The following is an 18,168-nucleotide window of genomic DNA, read 5'->3' as shown; positions in this document are numbered from 1 at the left end:
GTTTATTTTCCCAGGGCATTCTGCCCAGATCTCTCTCCATTGAAGTCTTGCATTGGTTTGTTGGAATTGCAGGCTTGCAGAATTAAGGTGGTTGTTCTGTAGGACACAGAAAATATTTGGAGAAATGCAAATAACGCATTTTCTAATGTGCCTATGTTTTACAGAAATAAACAACGAATGTGCATCGCCTTGAAAAGTTTGTTACAGGAGCCTCAGAACAACTTAAAAGTCTTTAAGGTAATTACAGTCATGGTATTTTGCTTACAACCACTGAAAACTGAAGAAGACAAATATTTTCCACTAAATGATAAAGCCTAACAAGCGATGTATAGTTAATGGACCAGAATTTACTGTGAGCGGCAAATTAACATCTGTTTGTTAAATTTGCCCTTACCCATTTATGTTCCATGAGCTTTTTGCGTCGCATTTATTCCAAATTTGACTTTGAAATGGTGCAGTGTCCTTTGCGAGTCATCTGGGACCTGTTCTTCTGTTCAATCTTGTCGATCAACAGCATAGAGTCTGAACCTGAAAATGCCAGTTATAATGTATTCCGTGTCAAATCAGCTACAAAAGGCAAAATAAAAAGAGGGAAAGGAAAGAAAGATGGGATTGAGGAAGACAAAAGTTTAAAAAAATTATTTGTTTTTAATTTTTAAAATCTTCAGTAATTAAAATCTGAAGGAATGGTACTCCACGCTTGTACAAGTTAAATTTCATTGCTGGAGGTTGTTTGGCAATAATTACGAGGGCTTATGCTGTCATTAAGGGTATTTAGACTGAAATGGACCAAACCCTAATTCTCTGCAGCGAGTACGTCCATATCCACAACACAAGTACAGAAACTTCACTGAACATGATGCATTGAAATGGCAGCCACATGTTGCGATGCTGTTCTTGCACAGTTTACACCTCGGACAGCAACTTCCAGGTTTCTGTGTTTAAACTGTGTATCTCTGTCCTCTCCTGAAGTTGCATCTGATTTGCACATATATGAATGTGAGCACTGTTAGCTTCATTATTTTTAAGGTAAATTGGATTTTGATTTAACTAATTAAAAATTACATAATTTGCTGTCCTTTTCACACTAATTTTTTTAACATTTTGAATGGGTTTTTCGGTAGAAATAGATATAGATGAAAATTAAGCTGCCAAGAACAGTTGCTTCTGTCTTGTAAATTTAAATTTTAAGCTCAATGACAGATGTGCTGTACATTTTTGAAGTCTCTTGACCGTCACTGGTAAATTCATTTATAAGTGGTTGAATGTGGCAAAATACTGTATTTCTATTATTCCTGTTGGCCTTAAAAATGTATATTAATGGTAGACACTAATAAATCTAAAATATTTAATTTCCTAGTTGGTAAAGATTGTGACGATCAATGAGTTGCATTGCCTCATGTCTTTTGTTGCCTTGCACATTTTACAAGAATATTCTCTTGATGAAAAGTTAATTGATTTCTTTTTTGGTAAACTATGCCAGGAAACCCAAGAATGAGGTTCTTAGCCTTTGTCTTGATGGAGAATGTAATCATAATGCATTGATTTATTAAAGATGATTTCTATCTAGAGGCACAAATATAACAATTGTATTTGGAGTATGTAAGCTGTGTTGCTCTGAGTAGCCACTAAGGGAGAAAGTGTCGCTAGGTACACTTGCATGCCAGCAGTCAGCCTGATGGCGCCACGGACTTTGGCCTTAAATCAATTTTGCTGTCCTGTTGGTTTGAGACAGCGCATGAGACCAGAAAAGGGGAAAATTGGAGGACAATATTTACATAAATTAATTTTATTCCTGCTAACATTTCAGAGACAAGGCATTTCTCTAATGAAATAACACCGGTGAGATGCTGGAGTATGAGTAATGCCCATAGCAACGTATTGCAGCCTGAGTAATTATCACCTTAGTGGAGGGCAGGGCGAAGACTAAATTGGAGATTATTTTTCTTTTGCAATGGTTTCCTCAGCCTATACCAAGAAAGATAGATTTAATGTATTGGCATTCATAAAGTTCAGATCCTCCACCTGAATCCATGTAATTGAAGGCGGACATAGAACAGTACAGGTCCTTCGGCCCACGATGTTGTGCCGAATCTTTAACCTACTCTAAGATCAAACTACCTACATACCCTTCATTCTACTATCATCCATGTACCTATCCAAGAGTCGCTTAAATGCCCCTAATGTATCTGCTTCTGCTACCACCACTGGCAGTGCATTTCACGCACCCACCGCTCTCTGTGTAAAGAACCTACCTTTGACATCTCCCCGAAACCTTCCTCCAATCACCTTAAAATTATGCCCCCTGGTGATGGCCCTTTCTGCCCTGGGAAAAAGTCTCTGGCTATCCACTCTATCTATGCCTCTCATCATTTTGTACCCCTCTATCAAGTCACCTTTCATCCTCCTTCGCTCCAATGAGAAAAGCCCTAGCTCCCTCAACCTTTCCTTGTAAGACATGCCCTCCAGTCCAGGCAGCATCCTGGTAAATCTCCTCTGCACCCTCTCTAAAGCTTCCACTAGTTTGCCAACTAGTGGTATCTGAACAGTCATATTTTCACACATTGTTTGTTAGCTTTCTACCATTTTAACATTTGGCATTCCAGTTGACTTGTCAATCTTGTTTTTCAACAATGTTTTAATGGCAATATTTTTGGCTTGATTGCGCTTGCTGTTATCACCGGGTAAAACTGATGGCAACTTATGGCGTCTGCACACGTGCAGTTAAAGTTGCTGTCAGTAATTAGTTTGTAGAATCAGGAGTAACAGTTTTTAACAGCAGAATAATTGATATATACAGCTGAACAACGTTCTGGCCCTGAAAATTTAATTTTAAAAGTGTAGCGTTTCACTCCCTCAAGGAAATGAATGTAAAAGATTTTTTTTTTAAAGTAATTTTTAAAGTTTCCTGTTCTGTTTAATGCTCCTCCCTTAATCAGATGTGTATGAACTGATTTTTTTCCTTTGCTTCTTGTAAAATTAAAATGTATTTTATATTTTACTTCCTGCTTTGCTGTCTGCGTGTCTTAAATATTCTTCAGTCCGGTTGAGAAGCCTCTATGTTTCTTACGCTACTTAGAGACTCCACTGATCTTGCAGTGGGTGCTGAATTAAAACGTATGCCAGATGGCTGGGAATTTTTATTGATAAACCTGCTAAAAGTCTGTGGGTACTTTGAGGTGAATGGCAAAAGCCATTCTTTCGCTGCTCACAGCAAAATCCAAGCCAATGTGTTCTGTTGCTCTGTTCGCTACTGGGAGTGGCTTCAGTGGCTGTCTATCTATAGCTTTTTATTCTTAAACTGGTTAAACTGATGTCAATTTATTGCTTTCTCATCTGGAGTTTTATATCTATCTCAACTTAAAAGGAATTCCCCTTCATTGGTTCAATCCTTTGCCATTCACCTCACAGAACATTTTATCATATCTGCTTCCTTTATTGAGTCTAGTATCTCCAAAACAATGTTTTTCCTAAATGCAGCAGCTGAAGGCACAATTTTCAATCTCATCCTTAAATTTCTTAAATCAATAGGAGCCAGCTTTGTTCTATTGTTCAGGGATGGGGAAATTAAGTTATCATGTCAAGAAGCAGCTCTTAAGTATGTATTAGACCATGTGCAGTTCCTTGACTCTCCAAGTAATGGCTTGCATTAAAGGATCTTTCCCCATTAAGGTGTTGCATTGGAAGAATTACACAAGATGTCCATTTGGTTGTCCTTGCTTGCATTGCACAAAGTACAGTTTTATCTCCATGGTTAGTGTTATGAACAAGGTGGGAGGAGAGCACTGTTGATTCAGTCTCACTTCTCCACAGATCACAACATATTTTAAATTTTTTCACTTATCAGTATGGGCAATCATATACTCTTTTTCCCAGAATAGAGCGCACTGACCAGGCTTCTTTACTGAACAACAAAATTAGCATTTTTTTATAAAACAAGTCTTCACTCGTAATGAAGTAAAACATAAACACAGATTGAAATTTTTGAAGTCCCCAACATTAAATTTTTAAAAGTCCCCTTTTTACCGTAGCATCTCACTCTCATGTACATACTGGTTAACCAAAAAAAAGGGATTTTTGGATTAGATATCTATAACAGATAAAAAGCACTTGGGTTGATTACTTCATTTTTTTTTTGTAGAAAACAGATGAGATATGTTGTTCCAAAACTGGCATACAGTCTAACTTCTGAGTACACGTAGACAGGTCACTAGGATCTTCAGAATAGTTCTTTTCAGGCGCCGTTGAGAATTATTTTTGGCAGGCTTTCTTCAAATACAGGAAACCAAATGAATTGACGCAGTGGTCTTTAACGTTTTCCTGGAAAACGAAGCTGGCTTGTAGTCTTCTGTCCTTTCTTGGAATTCTCTCTTCCTTCTCCACCAGACTTGACTTTATCTCACTCCAGAAGGTGAAACACAGACGTGCTGCTGATTCACAATCAAAATGCTTGTCAGTTTTCTGCCCATCCCAGCTGCTCTGTTATTACTGGGCTTGTCCAATCAAAGGGGTGCGCTTGTCATTCTCTAACCCTGTTACCAGGGTTTCTGTTCTATCTTCAACCTGAGTCATGTGACAACTAGCAACACTGCCAATTCAGCTCCCGGAGTATCCTCTTGGTGGCTTTTAAAAAAAAAAACCTGGTTCAGTTTTTATTCAGTTTAATTATAAATTCCTTGAAAAATGTATTTTAAACAAAACAATCACTTTCATACAAAACAATCACTTTCATAACATTAGCCTGAAATAAATCAAACTTGTCTGCAAGTTTGAATGCTCAAAAACGTTCCAGCAAAATCTGAAGTGAATATGTTTTGGGTGCTTGTGTGGAGAACTGTTTTAAACAATATCTTACCTCTTGAGGGGGAAAAAAAAACTTGCTTTAAGTTTTTACTGGTTCAAATTTCATTGGCTATAATTTCAGGAACATGTTTCTGTACAGGACAAGGCAACATGAAATGCATAAAATATGGAATTGCCACTTGCTGAAGATGAAACTTAAATTGCTACCAAATCTACTGTTAATCGTTTAACCTTATTTTGGTGCTGTTAAATATTAACCTCCTGCAGATATAATGTCTTATGTATCTGCATAGCAACTAATTTTTTTCTTTTACTCCTTCCTCTACTTCCCACCCCAACACAAAACCCTCTTTCATTACTTCAATGGCTAAAACATGAAGAATGGAGAGTTAATATTTGGCTGTAAAGATGACCAGGACTGCCTGATGGATCTGAATGAACTTGCTGATCATTTGAAAGCTTACTTTTTTCCTGCTAATGGTGTGGTTAGTGGACCACATTGCACGAGAACTGTTATCAATGAACTGATCCATGTGATAACAATAGCTTTAGTGAGCAATGCAGACATTTGCAGGACTGGTGACATGAAAAGAACACATCTTTCAGAAGAAAGGAGCCACTGTGAAGCAAGTCATTGTCGCAGGGAAGTTTTAAGAAATGGTAAGTGTTTTTGATGGCTTTTTATGCGTGTGTGTGTTGTCAAAAGTCCAGTGTGATTTGTGATGACTTTCTTATTAAAATTTGTGTTTTATTGAGTTAGCCCATCCAACCAGCAGGAGACTCGGGGGCAATACCCTCTTAAATTTTTATCCAGGTATCTCTCTTCCATTCCATATACAAGGGTGCCTCCTTTAAATGTTGATTTTCGTCCTTGCCAGCTGAAGAGATTCTTTGGGCGGCGCAGTGGTTAGCACCGCAGCCTCACAGCTCCAGCGACCCGGGTTCAATTCTGGGTACTGCCTGTGTGGAGTTTGCAAGTTCTCCGTGTCTGCGTGGGTTTCCTCCGGGTGCTCCGGTTTCCTCCCACATGCCAAAAGACTTGCAGGCTGATAGGTAAATTGGCCATTATAAATTGCCCCAAGTATAGGTAGGTGGTAGGGAAATATAGGGACAGGTGGGGATGTGGTAGGAATATGGGATTAGTGTAGGATGAGTTTAAATGGGTGGTTGATGGTCAGCACAGACTCGGTGGGCCGAAGGGCCTGTTTCAGTGCTGTATCTCTAAACTAAACTAAACTTTTGTACCTTGCCTGGTGAAAAGTTGCAGTCAAATTTTTTTCAGTTTATAATTTTAATCAGATTAGTCATCGATATCCATGCTTGGTTTCAAATGTGTTTGTAATGTTATTGGGTGTTAACATTGGGCAACTTCTCTTGCTGTGCATTCTTTGAAGTGCAATATGGCATTGCAAAACCTAGTTGTAGAATTGTGTGTGTGCCTTGTACCCTGCCTGTGTAACAAAGTTTAACCGGGCAGTAAACGCGACTGTGGTTGATAGTAACCTGGATGAATCGTTGGGTGCAATTTGCAAAAGCAGATTTGTGCAGCTACCAAAGTTGTCATAGGGTCGTACAGCATAGAAACAGGCCCTTCGGCCCACCGTGTCCATGCTGACCATAATGCCTATCTATACTAATCTCACCTGCCTGCATTAATTCCATATCCCTCTATGCCTTGCTAATTCAAGTACCTGTCAAAATGCCAGCTCATTCCAGATACCCACTGTTCTTTTGTGTGAAAAATTTACCCATTTGATCCCCTTTAAACCTCCTCCCCCTCACTTTAAATCTATGCCCTCTAGTTTTAGTCACCCCTACCATGGGAAACAGACTCTGGCTATCTACCCTATCTATATGTCTCACAATTTTATATACCTCTATCATGTCCCCTCTCAGCCTCCTTTGCTCCATGAAAAACAGACCCAGCCTATCCAATCTCTCTCTCTAACCTAAGCCCTCCAAATCAGGCAACATCCTTGTGAATCTTTTCTGCACCCTCTCTAGCTTAATCACATCTTTCCTGTAGTGCGGCGACCAGAACTGCACACACTACTCCAAATGCGGCCTAACCAACGTTATGTACAACTGTAACATGACGTCCCAAATCTTGTACTCAATGCCTCGGCCGATGGAGGCAAGCATGCCATGTGCCGCATGCCGCCTTCACCACCCTGTCTACCTGTGTTGCCACTTTCAGGGAACTATGTACTTGCACCCTAAGGTGTCTCTGCTCAACAACACTCCCCAGGGCCCTGCCATTCACTGTATGTGTCCTGCCCTGGTTTAACTTCCCAAAATGCATCACTTCGCACTTGTCTGCGTTTAAATTCCATTTGCCACTCCCTTGCCCACTTTCCCAGTTGATCTATATCCTGTTGTAACCTTAGACAACTTTCTTCACTGTCCACTATACCACCAATTTTGGTGTCATCTGCAGACTTACTAATAATGCCCCCTACATTCACATCCAAGTCATTAATATATATGACACAAAATCGTAAAAATTGCTTTTTTTATCGATTGGAAATAAAATGCAGATTGTGCTCTGTGTAAAAAGGGTCTTAAGGCATTGACAAACGATAAAACAGATGTTTGTACCATATGTGTGACACATGATGTCTGCTATTTGAAATATCAAATTGTTTAGTAGAATTAATTTTTCATTGCTACCGTGGTAAAGCCATAGGCCACTCCCTTTGGCCTATTTCTATATCTTGGGCTAACTGAGAAAGTCACCCTTGACTTCATCTGCAGGACACCTATTTGGATTATTCTTCATGCTTACTACCTCAATTAGTAACATTTTTTTATTAAAGTAAGTTTCAACTTCATATTTTGACATATTTTCAGTTACCTAGAATAGGAAATATTCCTGAGTTGATAAATTGTGGGAAGAAAGCTTTTTCATTAATGTGCTGAGCGATGGAAGAAATATTGCCTGGGTGGAATGGGAATTGGCAGTTAAATTCTCCAGAGTTTGTTTTTTTTCCCTCTGTTTTTCCTTTTTTGTCAGTAGGTTCTACTAGGGCTCCTTGATGCCACAAAAGGGGCACCCTGCCCAGTCGACCCTGCAAAATCGTCCTCAGATGAGTCCAGCAACTGCCTGACTTAGCCATACTCTCAGAATCAAAGAGCTAATGTCCCAGACTTCTCCATTACCATCTCTGGGTATGGCCTGTGGGACAGACCCACCAAGAAGTGGTGGCACAGTAGTATACAGTGGCGCTTGGCATCTTCAAAATTGACTTGGGACCCCATGAAGTCTCATGGCACCAGGTCAAACATGGGCAATGAAATCTCCTGCTGACTGCCCCCTATTGCCCTCTCTTAGCTGATGAATCAGGGGTCCTCCATATTGAACACCACTTGGAAGAAGCACTGAGGGTAGCAAGGGCACAGAATGTACTCTTGGTAGGGACTTAAATGTCCATAACCAATAGTGGCCTGGTAACACCACCACTGACTGAGCTGGCTGAGTCCTGAAGGGCATATCTGCCAGACTAAGTCTGTGGCAGGTAGTGGGAACCAACAAGAGGGAGGAAAAACGGGCTTGACCTTGCTCTCACCAACCTACCTGCTACAGATGTTATCTGTCCAGGACAGTATTGGTAGGAGTGACCACTGCCCAGTCCTTGTGCAGACGAAGTCCCGTCCTCTCACGGACGACATGCTCCATCATATTGTGTGACATGCTAATTAGAATAGACTTCGAGCAGATCTAGCAGCTCAAACTGGGCATCCATGAGAGGCTGTGGGCCACCAGCAGCAGTAGGATTGCATTCCAACACAATCTGTAACATCATGGCCCTGCATATGTATCATTCCACCAGTACCATCAAGCCACAGGACCAACCATGGCTCAATGAGGAGTGTAGGAGAGCATGTCAAAAACACCACCAGGCATACCTAAAAATGAGTTGCCAACCTGGTGAAGCTACAACGCTAAAATACATGCATGCTGAACAGTGGAAGCAACATACTTTAGACAGAGCTATACACAGAAGTGGTTGCAAGGTGGCCAAGGCTGGGAATTGAATATTCTCGGGTGCTTGACACTTCAGAAGGATAGAAAAATAAAGGAAAAGGAGGTGGGGTAGCTCCATTAATAAAGGATGAGATCAGTACAGTAGTGAGAAAGGATCTTGGCTTGGCAGATCAAGATGTAGAATCAGTTTGGCCAGAGATAAGCAATAGCAAAGGAAATAAGTCACTTGGAGTACTTTATAGGCCCCCTAACAGTAGCTATGCTGTAGGACAGAGTATAAATCAAGAAATAATGGGGGCTTGGAAGAAATGTACTGCAATAGTTGTGGGAAATTTTAATCTTCATATCGATTGGAAAATCAAATTGGCAAAGGTAGCCTGGAGGATGAGTTCATGGAATGTTTTTGGGACAATAAGTTCTGGAACCAACCAGTGAGCCTGTTTTAAACTTAATAATGTTTAATGAGACAGGATTAATTATGACTTATTAGAATTAGAACATTACAGCGCAGTACAGGCCCTTCGGCCCTCGATGTTGCGCCGACCTGTGAAACCATCTGACCTACACTATTCCATTTTCATCCATATGTCTATCCAATGACCACTTAAATGCCCTTAAAGTTGGCGAGTCTACTACTGCTGCAGGCAGGGCGTTCCACGCCCCTACTACTGAGTAAAGAAACTACCTCTGACATCTGTCCTATATCTATCACCCCTCAACTTAAAGCTATGTCCCCTCGTGTTTGCCATCACCATCCGAGGAAAAAGACTCTCACTATCCACCCTATCTAACCCTCTGATTATCTTTTATGTCTCTATTAAGTCACCTCTCCTCCTCCTCCTCTCCAACGAAAACAACCTCAAGTCCCTCAGCCTTTCCTCGTAAGACCTTCCCTCCATACCAGGCAACATCCTAGTAAATCTCCTCTGCACCCTTTCCAAAGCTTCCACATCCTTCCTATAATGCGGTGACCAGAACTGCACGCAATACTCCAGGTGCGGTCTCACCAGAGTTTTGTACAGCTGCAGCATGACCTCGTGGCTCCGAAACTCGATCCCCCTACTAATAAAAGCTAACACACCATATGCCTTCTTAACAGCCCTATTAACCTGGGTAGCAACCTTCAGGGATTTTTATACCTGGACACCAAGATCTCTCTGTTCATCTACACTACCAAGAATCTTCCCATTAGCCCAGTACTCTGCATTCCTGTTACTCCTTCCAAAGTGAATCACCTCACACTTTTCCGCATTAAACTCCATTTGCCATCTCTCAGCCCAGCTCTGCAGCCTATCTATGTCCCTCTGTACCCTACAACATCCTTCGGCACTATCCACAACTCCACCGACCTTCGTGTCATCCGCAAATTTACTAACCCACTCTTCTACACCGTCTTCCAGGTCATTTATAAAAATGACAAACAGCAGTGGCCCCAAAACAGATCCTTGCGGTACACCACTCGTAACTAAACTCCAGGATGAACATTTGCCATCAACCACCACCCTCTGTCTTCTTTCAGCTAGCCAATTTCTGATCCAAAGCTCTAAATCACCTTCAACCCCATACTTCCGTATTTTCTGCAATAGCCTACCATGGGGAACCTTATCAAACGCCTTACTGAAATCCATATACACCACATCCACTGCTTTGCCCTCATCCACCTGTTTGGTCACCTTCTCGAAAAACTCAATAAGGTTTGTGAGGCACGACCTACCCGTCACAAAACCGTGCTGACTATCGCTAATGAACTTATTCTTTTCAAGATGATTATAAATCCTGTCTCTTATAACCTTTTCCAACATTTTACCCACAACCCAAGTAAGGCTCACAGGTCTATAATTACCAGGGCTGTCTCTACTCCCCTTCTTGAACAAGGGGACAACATTTGCTATGCTCCAGTCTTCCGGCACTATTCCTGTCGACAATGACAACATAAAGATCAAGGACAAAGGCTCTGCAATCTCCTCCCTGGCTTCCCAGAGAATCCTAGGATAAATCCCATCTGGCCCAGGGGACTTATCTATTTTCACTCTTTCCAAAATTGATAACACCTCCTCCTTGTGAACCTCAATCCCATCTAGCCTAGTAGCCTGAATCTCAGTATTCTCCTCGACAACATTTTCTTTCTCTACTGTAAATACTGACGCAAAATATTCATTTAACATTTCCCCTATCTCCTCTGCACACACAACTTCCCACTACTATCCTTGATTGGCCCTAATCTAACTCTAGTCATTCTTTTATTCCTGATATACCTATAGAAAGCCTTAGGGTTTTCCCTGATCCTATCCGCCAATGACTTCTCGTGTCCTCTCCTTGCTCTTCTTAGCTCTCCCTTTTGATCCTTCCTGGCTAGCTTGTAACTCTCAAGCGCCCTAACTGAGCCTTCACGTCTCATCCTAACATAAGCCGCCTTCTTCCTCTTGACAAGCGCTTCAACTTCTTTAGTAAACCACAGCTCCCTCGCTCGACAACTTCCTCCCTGCCTCACAGGTACATACTTATCAAGGACACGCAGTCGCTGCTCTTTGAATAAGCTCCACATTTCGATTGTTCCCATCCCCTGCAGTTTCCTTCCCCATCCTACGCATCCTAAATCTTGCCTAATCGCATCATAATTTCCTTTCCCCCAGTTATAATTCTTGCCCTGCGGTATATACCTGTCCCTGCCCATCGCTAAGGTAAACCGAACCGAATTGTGATCACTATCACCAAAGTACTCACCTACATCTAAATCGAACACCTGGCCGGGTTCATTACCCGGTACCAAATCCAATGTGGCATCGCCCCTGGTTGGCCTGTCTACATACTGTGTCAGAAAACCCTCCTGCACACACTGGACAAAAACTGACCCATCTAAAGTACTCTAACTATAGTATTTCCAGTCGATATTTGGAAAGTTAAAGTCCCCCATAACAACTACCCTATTACTCTCGCCCCTGTCGATAATCATCTTCGCTATCCTTTCCTCTACATCTCTGGAACTATTTGGAGGTCTATAAAAGACTCCCAACAGGGTGACCTCACCTCTCCTGTTTCTAACCTCGGCCCATACTACCTCAGTAGACGAGTCCTCAAACGTCCTTTCTGTCGCTGTAATACTCTCCTTGAATAACAATGCCACACCCCCCCCTCTTTTACCATCATCTCTGTTCTTACTGAAACATCTAAATCCCGGAACCTGCAACATCCATTCCTGCCCCTGCTCTACCCATGTCTCCGAAATGGCCACTACATCGAGATCCCAGGTACCAACCCATGCTGCAAGCTCACCCACCTTATTCCGGATGCTCCTGGCGTTGAAGTAGACACACTTTAAACCAGGTTCTTGCTTGCCAGTGCCCTCTTGCGTCCTTGTAACCTTATCCCTGACCTCACTACTCTCAACATCCTGTACACTTCATAGTAAAGGATCCTCTAGGCAAGGGTGATCATAACATGGTAGAGTTTCACATCCAGTTTGAGGGTGAAAAATTTGGGTCTGAAATTAGTGTCTTAAAGGTAATTCCAAAAGTATTAAGCCAGATTTGACTAAAGTGCACTTGGGAAGATAGGTTAAAAGGTAAGATGGTAGAGAAGCAATGACAGACATTTAAGGAGATAATTTCATAACTCTCAACTAAGCCCATTGAGAAAGAAAGACTGAGAAGGATGTATCATCTGCGGCTAACTAAGGAAGTTAAGGATGGTATCAAATGGAAAGAAAAGGCATGCAATACTGTGCAGATTAGTGATAGGCCAGAAGATTGGGAAAGTTTTAGAAACCAGCAAAGGATGGTTTTAAAAAGGGAGAAATTAGAATGAGTAAACTAGCTAGAAATATAAAAGACAGTAAAAGCTTCTCCAAATTTATAAAAAGCAAAAGAGTAGCTCAAGTACACATTGGCTCCTTTGAGGATAAGACTGGGGGAATTAATAATGGAAATGGCAGAAACCTGGAACAAGTATTTTGTGTCTGTCTTCACAGTACAAGACATTGTAGAAAGCAGGAAACTACAGGCAAGTTAGCCACCATCTGTCATAAACAGAGGGGGAGAGGAAGTATTAATGGGATTAACATCCTTGAAAAATGATAAATCACCAGGGCCAGATGAAATGTATCCTAGGCTGTTAAAAGAAGCAAGAGAAGAAATAGCAGAGGGTCTGACCATTTTCCAGTCCTCACTGGATGCAGGTGTGGGGCGGGAGGATTGGAGAATTGTTAACATTGAGTTCTGATGAAGGGTCACTGACCTGAAAAGTTAACTCTGATTCTTTCTCCACAGATGCTGCCAGACCTGCTGAGGATTTCCAGCATCTGCAATATTTTGCTTTTATTTATGCTAACATCGTACTCCTTTAAAAAGGGAGCAATGGATAGACTGAATAATTGCAGTCTAACCTCAGTAGTGGGAAATTATTGGGATCTATTCTGAGACAGGATAAACTGTCACTCACTTAGAAAGGCACAGGTTAATCAAGGATCGTTAGCATGAATTTAAGGGAAGATCTTGTTTGACCAACTTGATCGAATTTTTTTGAAGAAGTAACAAGGCAGATAGATGAGTTGATATGGTCTACGTGGATTTTAGCAAGGCTTTTGACAAGGTCCCACATGGCAAACTGGTTAAAAAATAAAATCCCATGTGAGCCAGGGAAATGCAGCGTGGTGGATATAAAATTGGCTCTGTGGCAGGAAAGAAAAGGTAATTGTTGGCTATTTTAGCGACTGGAGGGCTGTTTCCAGTGGTGTTCCGCAGGGCTCAGTACAGGGTCCCCTACTTTTTGTGGTGTATATTAACAATTTGGACTTAAATGTAGTGGGCATGATTAAGAAGTTTGCAGACATCACAAAGATTGGCCGTGTGGTAGATAGCGAAGAGGATAGCTGTAGGCTGCAGGAAGATTTTGATGGTCTGGTCAGATGGGCAGAAAAGTGGCAAATGGAATTCAGCTTGTAGAATTGTGAGGTGATGTATTCGGGGAGGTCAAACAAGGCAAAGGAATACATGATTAATGGGAAAATACTGAGGTGTAGAGGGAGTAAGGGACTTTGGAGTGCATGTCCACAGATCCCTGAAGGTAGCAGGACAGGTCGGTAAGTTGGTTAAGGCATAAGGAATCCTTTCCTTTATTATCTGAGGTATAGATTACAAGAGTCGGGAGGTTATGCTGGAACTGTATAACTCATTGGTTAGGCTACAACTTGAGTACTGTGTGCAGTTCTGGTCACCTCATTACAGAAAGGATGGAATTGCACTAGAGAGGGTACAGAGGAGATTTACAAGGATGTTGCCAGGACTGGAAAAATGCAGCTATGAGGAAAGATTGGGTAGGTTGTTCTCCTTGGAACAGAGAAGGCTGAGGGGAGATCTGCTTGAAATGTACAGCATTTTGAGGGGCCTGGATAGAGTGGATGTGAATGGTCTGTTCACTTTCGCAGAGAGGTCAGTGACAAGGGGACATAGATTTAAACATAGAAAATAGGAGCAGAAGTCGGCCATTCGGCCCTTCGAGCCTGCTCCACTGTTCATTATGATCATGGCTGATCATCCAACTCAGGAACCTGTTCCCACTTTCCCCCTATATCCTTTGATCCCTTTTGCCCCAAGAGCTGTATCTAACTCCTTCTTGAAAACATACAATGTTTTGGCCTCAACTGCTTTCTGTGGTAGCGAATTCCACAGGTTCATCACTCTCTGGGTGAAGAAATTTCTCCTCATCTCAGTCCTGATTTGGTTTACCCGTATCCTTCGACTATGACCCCTGGTTCTGGACTCCCCCACCATTGGGAACATCCTTCGTCCATCTACTCTATCAAGTCCTGTTAGAAGTTTATAGGTTTCTGAGAGATCCCCCCTCTTCTGAACTCCAGCGAATATAATCCTAACCGACTCAATCTCTCCTCATACATCAGTCCCACCATCCCAGGAATCAGTCTAGTAAACCTTCGCTGCACTCCCTCTATAGCAAACTGCACGGAATATTCCAAGTGCGGCCTCACCAAGGCCCTGTATAATTGCAGCAAGGCATCCCTGCACCTGTACTTGAATCCTCTTGCTATGAAGGCCAGCATACCATTTGCCTTCTTTACCACCTGTTGAACCTGCATGCTTACCTTCAGCGACTGGTGTACGAGAACACCCAGGTCTCGTTGCATATTTCCCCCCTCTCAGTTTATAGCCGTTCAGATAATCTGCCTTCCTGTTTTTGCTACCAAAGTGGTTAACCTCACATTTATCCACATTATACTGCATCTGCCATGCATTAGCCCACTCACTCAACTTGTCCAAATCACCCTGAAGCCCCTCTGCATCCTCCTCACAACTCCACCCTCCCACCCAGTTTTGTGTCATCTGCAAATTTGGAGATATTACATTGAGTTCCCTCATCTAAATCATTGATATATATTGTGAATAGCTGGGGTCCTAGCACCAATCCCTGCGCTACCCCACTAGTCACTGCCTGCCATTTGGAAAAAGACCCATTTATCCCTACTCTTTGTTTCCTGTCTGCCAACCAATTTTCTATCCATCGCAATACACTACCCCCAATCCCATGTGCTTTAATTTTACATGCTAATCTCTTATTTGGGACTTTGTCGAAAGCCTTCTGAAAGTCCAAATAAACAACATCCTCTGGCTCCCCCTCATCAACTCTACTAGTTACATCCTCGAAGAATTCTTGTAGATTTGTCAAGCATGATTTCCCTTTCTAAATCCATGCTGACTGTCCGATTCTACCACTGTTCTCTAAGTGCTGTGCTATAAAATCTTTGATAATGGACTCTAGAATTTTCCCCACTCCCGACGTCAGGCTGACTGGTCTATAATTCCCTGCTTTCTCTCTACCTCCCTTTTTAAATAGTGGGGTTATATTAGCTACCCTCCAATCTATAGGAACTATTCCAGAGTCTATAGAATCTTGGATGATGACCACCAATGCATCCACTATTTCTAGGACTACTTCCTTAAGTACTCTGGGATGCAGACCATCAGGCCCCAGAATGCCACAGGGATCACTGCTGGGTCCTCAACTGTTTGCGATCTATATTAATGACTTGGATGAAGTGGCTGTATTATAGCCAAATTTGCTGACTATACAAAGATAGATAGGAAAGCATGTTGTGAGGAGGACAGTCTGCAAAGGGTTATAGATTGTGAGAAAAAATTTGGCAGATGACATATAATATAGGAAAATGTGAGGTTGTCCACTTTAGCAGGAGGAATAGAAAAGAATAATATTTAAATGGCGAGACAGCAGAATGCTGCATTACAGAGGGTTCTGGGTGTCTTTGTGGATGCATCTCCTAGTTAGCATACAGGTGCAGCAAGTAATTGGGAAGATAAATGAAATGTTGGCCTTTATTGCAAGGGGGTTGGAGTATCAAAGTAGGGATGTCTTGCTACAACGGTATACGACATTAAGATTGCACCTGGTGTACTGTGTACAGTTTTGGTCGCCCTACTTAAGGAGGGATATACTTGTCCATTGTTCAGAGAAGGTTCGCTAAGCTGATTCCTGGGATGAAGGCGTAGTCTTCTGACGAAAGGTTGAGCAGTTTGGGCCTATACATATTTAGAAGAATGAGAGGTAATCTTATTGAAACGTAAGATTCTGAGAGGGCTTGACAAAGTAAATACTGAGAGGATGTTTCCCCTCATGGGAAAATCTAGAACTTGGCACAGTTTCAAAATAAGGGGTCTCACATTTAGGATTGAGTTTTGTTTTTTTTTAGTTTACTCTTTCGCAGGGAATGGGCGTCGCTGGTTAGGCCAGCATTTATTCCCCATCCCTAATTTCCCTTGAGTAGATGGTGGTGAGCCGCCACCTTGAACTGCTACAGCCCATCTGGTGCGGGTACGCCCACAGCGCTGTTGGGAAGAGAATTCCAGGATTTAACCCAGTGACAGTGAAGGAACGGCGATTATAGTTCCAGGTCAGGATGGTGAAAGACTTGGAGAAGAGCTTGGTGTTCCCATGCATCTGCTGCCCTTGTCCTGCTAGGCGGTTAAGGTCCCGGGTTTCGAAGGAGCCTTGGCGAGTTGCTGCGGTGCATCTTGTAGATGATGCACACTGCTGTCACTGTCGATGGTGGAGGAAGTGAATGTTGAAGATGGTGGATGGGGTGCCAATCAAGTGGGCTGCTTTGTCCTGGATGGTGTTGAGCTTCTTGAGCGTTGGAGCTGCACTCATCCAGACAAGTGCAGAGTATTCCATCACGCTCTTGACTTGTGCCTTGTAGATGGTGGGCAGGCTTTGGGAAATCTGGAGGTATTACTCGCAGGTTTCCCAGCCTCTGATCTCTTGTAGCCACAGTACTTGTATGGCTGGTCCAGATCAGTTTCTGGTCAATGCTAATCCCCAGGATGTTAGGGGATTCAGCGAAGGTAATGTTATTGAATGTCAAGGGATGATGGTTGGATTCTTTCTTGTTGGAGATTGTATTTGCCTGGCACTTATGTGGTACAAATTTAACTTGCCACTTATCAGCCCAATCCTGAATGTTGTCCAGGTCTAGCTGCTTATGGACACGGACTGCTTCAGTATCTGAGGAGTCGTGAATGGTGCTGAACACTATGCAATCATCAGTGAACATCTCTACTTCTGACCTTATGATGGAGGGAACGTCTTTGATGAAGCAGCTGAAGATGGTTGGGCCTTGGACACTACCCTAAGGAACTCCTGCAGTGATGTCCCCAAACTGAGATGATTGACCTCCAACAACCGCACCCATCTTCCTTTGTGCTAGGTATGACTCCAACCAGCTGAGAGTTTTCCCCTTGATTCCCATTGACTCCAGTTTTGGTAGGGCTCTTTGATGTCACACCTGGACAAATGCTGCCTTGATGTCCAGGGCAGTCACTCTTGAATTCAGCTCTTTTGTTCAAGTTTGGACCAAGGCTGTAATGAGGTTTGCAGCAAAGTGCCACTGGTGGAACCCAAACTGCGCGGGGGCAGGTTATTGCTGAATAAGTACCGCTTGATAGCACTGGCTACACCTTCCATCACTTTCCTGATTGGTGTGGTAATTGACTGAGTTGGATTTGTCCTGCTTTTTGTGGAAATTGTTGGGTAGGTGCGTGTTGTAGCTGTACTGGAACTGCTTGACTAGGGGCATGGTCAGTTCTGGAGCATACTTCAGTACCATTGTTGGAATGTTGTCAAGGCCCCTAGCCTTTGCAGTGTCAGTGCCTTCAACCGTTGCTTGATATCACGTGGAATGAAGCGAATTGGCTTAAGATTGGCATTTGTGATGCTGGGGACGTTAGGAGGCTGAGATGGATCGGCACTTTTGGCTGAAGATGGTTAGAAATGCTTAACCTTGTCTTTTGCACTGATGTGCTGGGCTCCCTCATCATTGAGGATGAGGATGGGGATGTTCGTGGAGCCGCCTCCCC

The 18,168-nt window shown here is 42.6% G+C and overlaps 1 protein-coding gene across 5 annotated transcripts in view; it reads left to right on the top strand.

Annotated features, from left to right (window-relative positions):
- The window catches only part of ippk (inositol 1,3,4,5,6-pentakisphosphate 2-kinase), a 102,244-nt gene that overhangs the window by 51,029 nt on the left and 33,047 nt on the right, over window positions 1-18,168 (top strand). For all 5 annotated transcript variants that reach the window (XM_068051883.1, XM_068051886.1, XM_068051884.1 and 2 more), the window contains exons 8-9: window positions 165-237; window positions 5,184-5,463. In XM_068051883.1, coding sequence (XP_067907984.1) covers window positions 165-237; window positions 5,184-5,463 — 353 coding nt within the window. The remainder of the gene's footprint in view (window positions 1-164; window positions 238-5,183; window positions 5,464-18,168) is intronic.

Source organism: Heterodontus francisci, chromosome 19 (assembly GCF_036365525.1).
Source record: "Heterodontus francisci isolate sHetFra1 chromosome 19, sHetFra1.hap1, whole genome shotgun sequence".
In the NCBI taxonomy this organism is placed as follows: domain Eukaryota; kingdom Metazoa; phylum Chordata; class Chondrichthyes; order Heterodontiformes; family Heterodontidae; genus Heterodontus; species Heterodontus francisci.
Note: the sequence above shows the minus strand (reverse complement) of the source record. Positions and strands in the feature narration are given on the sequence as shown.